Genomic DNA, 7,802 nt, shown 5'->3' on the forward strand with positions numbered 1-7,802 from the left:
AGGGACTTCCTGGCCCTTGTAATATATCTTATTCTTGTAAAGGATGGTACTTTCATCCAAATGCCGTACAGTCATGCCCGCCGTGTTCTTCGGATCGCCCCAGGCAGTATAAGATTGCTTTATTTATGGTGGGCCATACTTACCAAACCGCCAACGCCTAAAATTCGCGTAAACACGGAGCTCGCATCCAGACTTGCTATTAAGCAAGCTGGCTTGACAGCTTGCTTGGCTTGCTTGATTGGTAATCAAGCAAGCCAGCAAGCCGAAGGGCCTGATTTGGGCAAGCCAGCAAGCCAGAGGAGGGCCTGCTTGCTTGCTTGCTTGCCCGCTTGATAGGAAATATATATATATGATTTTGGTAGAGACCTAAAGTTCGTGATAGACTTTTGGTGTTGTAGTTAAAGATTTCTGAGTATGCAAATAGAGCAAACAGGACTATTTAGGTAACCACTAAGCCTAATTGACTTGTTTTTCTGCTAAGCTCTCGACGCGTCCATACTCTAGGAAGTCTTCCTTACTATACCCCCCCAATAACGTTACCAATTTACTTGTTCTCTTTTATTCCTTTTATCAGCCATGCCTCAGGACCTTACCGAAGCAAATCTAAACGCGACAGCCGAGCCTACACCGACAATTACACTATCTGAAGACGTCGCGCCTGATAACAATTCCTCTACGGATGAGATCAATAATGAGACCAATTACAACGGTATCGACTGGGACCGACTTAAAGCCTACCAGCGGCCATATAAAGCTTTGGAAAGGAACCCCAGCTTTATCTACAAGTACGGATATCGGCTTTAACATCGTGTCAGTAAGCGAATATATTGGGAGTGCGCGTATTGTCATCAGCACTCTATACCAGGTGGCCGATTTGATATTACCACAGCTACATCTGCTTCTAAGAGACACCTTGCAGAAAATAAAGCAGGCCACGGATACGACAAGCACGGCGAGATTACATTTGAGACAAAGAAGCGCAAGGCAACAGTTCTAGAACTTCTTCACGATAGGCATACAATTTCTCAGGGACTTGCAAATGAGTTTATTGGCGGTTTTAACGCAAAGCGCTTTAAGCAATCAGTAATTGAATGGATAACCGCAAACAATCACCCTCTACGAGAGGTTGAAACACCTGCTTTCCGCAGTATGATAGCTGCCGCGAATCCTGACGCCGAGAGCTGTATTTGGAAGAACCATCAATNAATTCGCGTCCATGTAATGGCCGACTACAAAGCCTACCAACCAGCCGTNTGCGATGAACTTGCGAACGCCCGCTCAAAGCTTCACTTCTCATTTGATGGCTGGACTACACGCAGCGGTAAGCACTCACTTACTGGCGTCTGCGTTCATCATCTTAATCGCGAGGGCAGAGTTGTCGACTACTTGATCGCTCTACCAGAGCAACTCGGTCGCCATACTGGAATCAACTACGCCGCAGTAATCGGCGACGTTCTGGCTCATTTCAAAGTTACCAAAGAGAGCCTTGGCTATTTTGTCACTGACAACGCTGGAAACAATAACACCTGCTTAGATCATCTAGCTACCATCTTCAATTTTAGAAAGGACGATCGGCGTATTCGGTGCGCGGCTCATACACTTAATCTCGTCGCTCAGTCAATTATGTTCGGAAAAGATAAAGACGCGTACGAGAACGATCAAGAGAACGTACCGGTGAGTCAGTGAGTTAATATCATCTTCTTGCTTGCTTACTGACTTCTACTGCATAGGACGAAGAACGTTTCCTCGAAGAATGGCGAAAAGAAGGCCCCCTCGGCGTCCTCATCGACATCCTTAATTCCATTAATACACCGCAGCTTCATCAACTATTTGAATCCTACCAAAAGGCTGAGCAAGAGGCCTTGCCGAGCCCCGATTTTAAAATACTAGAAGTGGTGAAGCCAGTCAAGACTAGGTGGAATAGTTATCACGACGCCTTCCTGCGAGCCGTCGTCCTCCGCGGTCCGATTGACTCAATCGCACAATATATGATTGATAAATATGAGAAGGAAGCAGCTCCTCTACGCGCCAGACGAAAGAAGGTCCCTCCACCACCGCCCGTCGTGGCAGCCGGCGCCTTGAACGATTACGACTGGGGTGTTATTAATAACTACATTGAGATCCTATCACCAATTCGAGACGCTACAAAGATGCTTGAAGCCAGAGGCAGGTCGGGCCTGCATGGAGCGATTTGGGAGGTCATTCCTACACTCGATTGGCTGCTCAAGCTTTTTGAAGAGAAGAAGGATCGCGTAGTTAACGCGACTCTGGATGACTACCCAGATCAAGACGCAATTGAGGATCACTACGCGATCAACCTCAATCGCGGCTGGCTAAAGCTGCAGAAGTATTTTGAGAAGCTTGATGACACACCCGTCTACTACGCAGCTGTTCTACTACATCCTCGGTACAAGCTCTTCTGCCAAAATGCATGGGCAGATCACCCGGAGTGGTTAATCAAAGGTGACGCGTCCTTTAAGAAACTTTGGCTTCAATATATAGAGCGACCGAGTCCTTCCTCAAATACTCCATCAGCTCATCTACCGTCAAGACGCGCGCACGCGTCGTCAGCCAGAGACGATTATATTCGTGCCAACACCAGCCGCGTGGCTCAAAGCTCTATCAACGCGTCGGACGAATACGAAGCTTGGAAGACTCTGCCGCCACTACCAGACGATCACCCACTGGCGAACGACCCCATACTCTACTGGTGGCAAGAGCGAACGACCCGGCCGAAGCTCGCACAGATGGCTCTTGATATATTGACTATACCGGCTACAAGCGACGACTGCGAACGGGCGTTCAGTGAAGCCGGTGATCTACTAGAGCCACGTCGCTCGAAGCTTCGCCCTGATATCATTGCTGCCTTACAGTGTAATCGCAGCTATTCAAGAATGGGCTTCAAAAAATCTAGTAGATAAGGTAGTAAGTTCACCGCGATTAGTATAACTAGTAGCTAACCGTTGGAGTCACCAGCAGGATCTTCCTCCCTACCAAAGCCTTCCTACTACAGCCTTCCTACTACAGCCTTCCTCACCACCATGCCAAGCCTCGCGATAGACGCCCTCGGCCACGCGAGCTTCCTTATTACGTTATCTCTACATAATCTTATATTACAATGACTGCGAATCGGGGCTGCGGAGGAGCTTTTTAGCCAAATCGGTGGCTCAGGCTTAATTTTGTATATTACTCTAAAATTTCTATATAAAATCAAACAAGCCTTCAAGCAAGCCAAGCAAGCCGACTGTTTGACCTATCAAGCCAAGCAAGCCAGCTTTAGGTGTGAAAAGTTTCAAGCCAGCAAGCTAAGGCTTTCCGGCTTGGCTTGCTTGCTTAATAGCAAGTCTGGACTCGCATCTCTGCATTTTTACACAAGATTTTAACCATCTATATTTATTCAAATTTCTACATCCAGTATATGAATAAAGCTTAAGTTTATTTAGTAGGCGGAGTTTATATCTTAATTTCTAATATTCTAGTAATAAACTTTTTCCTACGCGTCTACCGTAGTACAGTCTCTCTACTATAACTTAAATACTACTTCTCTAACGCCCAATGACACCAATAAATTATGAAGAATCGCGCGCGTGCACAATCACTAGGCCTAGAACGCTGCAGGAGGGACTGTGTTCCGCTCTGCTTTCGTCCCTCTGCACTGTGCTTGCTTCTACAACAATCTCCTCGGCACTCAATCTGTACGGCATCGCCGATCCATTATATGACCAGGCAATTAAATTATCGAATGACATTGCTGCAAGAAAGCCAAGGCATAATAAAAGACAGTATGCGTTGCATCCGCTATTCCAGGTTAGCTATGGGCCTTCATGGCACCCTGTGGCGTAAGAATCATCGATCAATCAATCACTTCGCATTGTAGCTCCAACTCAGGGCATGACATACAGCTATGTCTACGCAGCAGACTCCTCCGAAGGGATATAAGCATATCACGCCGCCTTCGAGCTTGGCAGATGCGCCTTTAGCGCCTCCGCGAACACGAGAAAGCCGTCGCTCAAGCTCCCTAACTCATCTCCTTGAGCGTTGGGGAAAGTGCTTGAACAGTTGAAACGGGTAACGCAAGCTGCATGACGTCGTTTTCGTCTCACTGGAAGGCTCGACGATCACGTCAACAGTACATGCATGAATAGCCAATAGCTGAAAGGGCCGGAAATAGTAGGTGCATCCTATGCCGCCTTTTATCATTATGCCTTCTAGCAACCATATCATTCGACATTTGAAATTGTAAGCTTTGCAGTGTGTAGGTATTAAATGAACGACTTGATTGTAAATGTAGCTCTAGAGTATCTATATATACACGAACAAAGGTGGGTCACTAGTACCCCTTAATCTTATCCTCAATATAGCCGTAATTGACATTTTAGGCTAATTAAATGTAACCATTACGGTCCACAGTACGTGATACAGCAGTGTTTTTGACGTAGTACTGGTAGTCGGTTACAGAAATGCCTAGACAGGCTATTTAATAGATCGGCGATGCCGTACAGATTAGGTGCAGAGGAGATTAATATATGAGAAGTACAGCTGTATGTATGTATGTATTCTGTTATGGCCATGCACCGCCTAGGGTATGGGCTGTTACTAGGCGTTAACTAAATACTTCCTGCCACTGCCGCACCAGCTCCAGTTCAGAAGCCAACTGTGAGAACTGCTCATCCATTGTTTAAGACTATGCTCAACCAAGGAAATAAAGAAGAGTAATACGTTACCGTCGAAGTATTGAACATCGTGATTTAGAGGCGAGCATTTTGGAAGCCTCATGTCCATTCCAGCGCTTCTTAATCGCCGACGCACTAGTAGAGACACGTGTGGAGAAGGCTCGCAGTGTGTCCGGTTAGGGAGTAGAGGATGGAACTATCCGTCTTCTCCACTCACACTCCATTCCATCCATCCTCTCCAACTTCTCCACTCTATCCAGTGTAACGTCAGTTGCAGTATATATAACCTGTCCTGCACCTACCATGGCGAACTCCTTTTTTCTTTCCCCCCAACAGCGCTCTAGCTCTTCAACTCCAAGACTCTCCCTGTTACGTTAACGCCCCCTCCCTATCTACACTATATTCCGCAGAACTGCAACGATGAGCGCACTTCAAGAAGGCGTCTATTTCATTCGCAATCGGAAGACCAAGACCTTGGTCACCGCTGATTTGTCCACGCCAAACCCGAAGCTCGTGGGTTCCAAGTTTAGCTTTGACGATATCAACCAGCAGCTTTTCAGTTTAAAGAAGATCGGGCAGGATAATACCTACCTCATTACGCACGTCAACACTGGCCGCGTTGTAGACCTCTATGGGGGCATTGCGGCCGACGAAACTCCGATTATTACCTTTCCAGCCCACTACGGGGCGAACCAGCAATGGGAAATATCGACTAGTAGTAACGCGTACAAGATCAAGAGCAAGAGTTCAGGCAAGCTTGTCGACTTGTTCGGATCGAATGAGAAAGATGGTACCGCTATCATTAACTATATTGACGTCGGCGGCGAGAATCAGTTATGGGAATTCAAAAGGGTCGGCTCATGTAAGTTCATCACACCACCTATTTGCGAATATCCTGCGATGGTACTGACACCCATGGAGACGTTTCTTAGATGAAATTTGATTGGGAAGGGAAACTGGGGACATGCAGGGGCAATGTTGCGTTACTTGAAAATTCCAATTTGTTATGCAGTCACCTTCTGGCTACACTCCTTGACTGCTCCGTTATTACAAACACCTGTCGTCTCTCGCTTAATACATCCATCAACCTAAAAGTAGACTCTCACGTATGTATGTATGTATGCAAGTTCTATTATAGCCATGCACCCAGAGGGTATGGGCCGTTACTATACGCCAGCTAAATACATCCTGCTACACTACACTTCCTCCAATTCAGAAGCTAACTGAGAACTGCTCATCCATTGCCTAACTCCATGCTCAACTAAGGAAATAAAGGAAAGCGATACGTTACCGTCGAAAGGAAAGTAGGTCGGATGTAGAGGCGGGCCTGGGTAAATAGTTTCAGGGTCTCCTGTCCGCAGGGCATTTCCAGCGTCGTGCGCGTCTTAATCGGTGACGCACTGGCGGTGTGTGGGGCAGCGTGGTCGATTAAGCGGCCAGTCCGTAGACTAACCGTCGCCCGATTGATCGCCCAAATTTTAGCTGCCCAATCCAGTCAGTCCATGAAGTTATCCGTCTTAATCCGGACTGGATCCGACCGATAGAGCTCTTAGCACCTCTAGATACGCGTAAAAGAGGGGTAGAAGGATGCGTTCGCGTTGTTTTCAGTCTGTGCATGGTCCGTGCATTCACATTTCCCCCCTAAATTACCCCTAAACTATACCTAAAAAGGCTGAGAACTAAGCTATACAACCCTATCCGCCGTCCGTAGACGTTTGCAATTGGGCTTTATTAATTAGGCCAATCCGACGGCTCTACTATGGTATCAGGCCGATATTTTGTGGGTGGGGCGTAAGCAGCAAGGGCCCCTATAAGTGTACCCATAATTTAATACTCCAATTATATACCCTATTTATATATATTAAAAAACTAACTCTTTATTATTTTCTTAGCTTAAACCTTTTAAATTTTATTAGTAATTATCTATAATAGAGCCCTCTACGCTATAATATTTATCTTATTCTTCTTTAAAGCACCTTACTTATAATAAAGGCATCTAAGTTTAAATATTAAGGAGTATTAGGTGGAAATATAAGGCTATTACTCTTTATCTTAGAATCTTCGGATTAATATAAAGGAGGCTTAGGAGTAGGTTACTAAGGAATAGCTTAATTCACTAATAGATAGTATAAGGGAGCGCTGTTTAGCTATAATTAAGGCCTAAGGGGGGTTTATAAAGTTCTAAAATAAAATATAAGCCACTTCCACCCCTGTAGACGCTCGGTGCACTAGCTCCACCTATAAAATATCGGCCTAATACTATAGTAGACGGCCAGATCGGCCTCTTAATTACTATAGTATTAGGCTAATATTTTGTGGGTAGAGCTAGTGCACTAAGCGTCTATAGGGGTAAAAGTGGCTTGTATTTTATTTCAGAACTTTATGAACCCCCCTTAGGCCTTAATTATAGCTAAATAGCGCTCCCTTATACTATCTATTAGTAAATTAAGCTATTCCTTAGTAACCTACTCCTAAGCCTCCTTTATATTAATCTAAAGATTCTAAAATAAAGAGTAATAGCCTTATATTTCCACCTAATACTCCTTAATATTTAAACTTGGATACCTTTATCGTAAGTAAGGTGCTTTAAAGAAGAATAAGATAAATATTACAGCGTAGAGGGCTCTATTATAGATAATTACTAATAAAATTTAAAAGGTTTAAGCTAAGAAAATAATAAAGAGTTAGTTTTTTAATATATATAAATAGGGTATACAATTAGAGTATTAAATTGTGGGTATACTTATAGGGGCCCTTGCTGCTTACGCCCCACCCATAAAATATCGGCCTGATACCATAGTAAACCTTAACGATCTAGACGTCGGGCAACTAACCACGCTGGTGTGGGGGAGGCTCGCACTAGATTCAATTAGGAGGCGGGCGAGGGCATCCTAAGGAGTAATCGTTCGTTACGGTCGGCTTCTGCGTTTACGGCATCTTGCTCACTCGGATGTAGACGTCCCGTGTCCTTCGCGAATTGAATTGTTGCTTTAACCACGCTGATATGTGACTTCCAGTGCTCAAGTGGTCCATCGATGTTCGTGCCTCCTTGTCTGCCTAAATAGCCTCCCAGCGCATACGATAGATCCCCGAATCGGTCTCCATGCTGCTGTCTCAACCTCGCTCTCT

At 45.2% G+C, this 7,802-nt stretch overlaps 3 protein-coding genes across 3 annotated transcripts; 2 read left to right on the forward strand and 1 right to left on the reverse strand.

Moving 5' to 3' along the window:
* The first annotated feature begins 507 nt into the window (after positions 1-507).
* On the forward strand, positions 508-1,191 carry K441DRAFT_715167 (uncharacterized protein). Its single transcript, XM_067653967.1, has one exon. The coding sequence runs from the start codon at positions 680-682 to the stop codon at positions 995-997; it is 318 nt and encodes a 105-aa protein (XP_067505729.1). The 5' UTR covers positions 508-679; the 3' UTR covers positions 998-1,191.
* A 3,902-nt stretch (positions 1,192-5,093) lies between these two features.
* Positions 5,094-5,605, forward strand: K441DRAFT_676136 (carbohydrate-binding module family 13 protein; the record flags this gene model as incomplete). Its single annotated transcript, XM_067650919.1, has 2 exons — positions 5,094-5,535; positions 5,595-5,605. The coding sequence occupies 2 exons, from the start codon at positions 5,094-5,096 to the stop codon at positions 5,603-5,605; spliced, it is 453 nt and encodes a 150-aa protein (XP_067505730.1).
* Positions 5,606-6,096: 491 nt separating this feature from the next.
* On the reverse strand, positions 6,097-6,306 carry K441DRAFT_657611 (uncharacterized protein). Its single transcript, XM_067648212.1, has one exon. It carries the CDS (start codon positions 6,288-6,290, stop codon positions 6,102-6,104), a length of 189 nt encoding a protein of 62 aa, XP_067505731.1. The 5' UTR covers positions 6,291-6,306; the 3' UTR covers positions 6,097-6,101.
* Positions 6,307-7,802: the final 1,496 nt, after the last annotated feature.

Source organism: Cenococcum geophilum (assembly GCF_001692895.1).
Source record: "Cenococcum geophilum 1.58 unplaced genomic scaffold K441scaffold_14, whole genome shotgun sequence".
NCBI classification, from domain to species: domain Eukaryota; kingdom Fungi; phylum Ascomycota; class Dothideomycetes; order Gloniales; family Gloniaceae; genus Cenococcum; species Cenococcum geophilum.

Excerpts from the sequence above, each read along its gene's own strand:
- K441DRAFT_657611 (XM_067648212.1), bottom strand. The coding sequence starts at position 6,290 with ATGCACAGACTGAAAACAACGCGAACGCATCCTTCTACCCCTCTTTTA.
- K441DRAFT_715167 (XM_067653967.1), top strand. The coding sequence starts at position 680 with ATGAGATCAATAATGAGACCAATTACAACGGTATCGACTGGGACCGAC.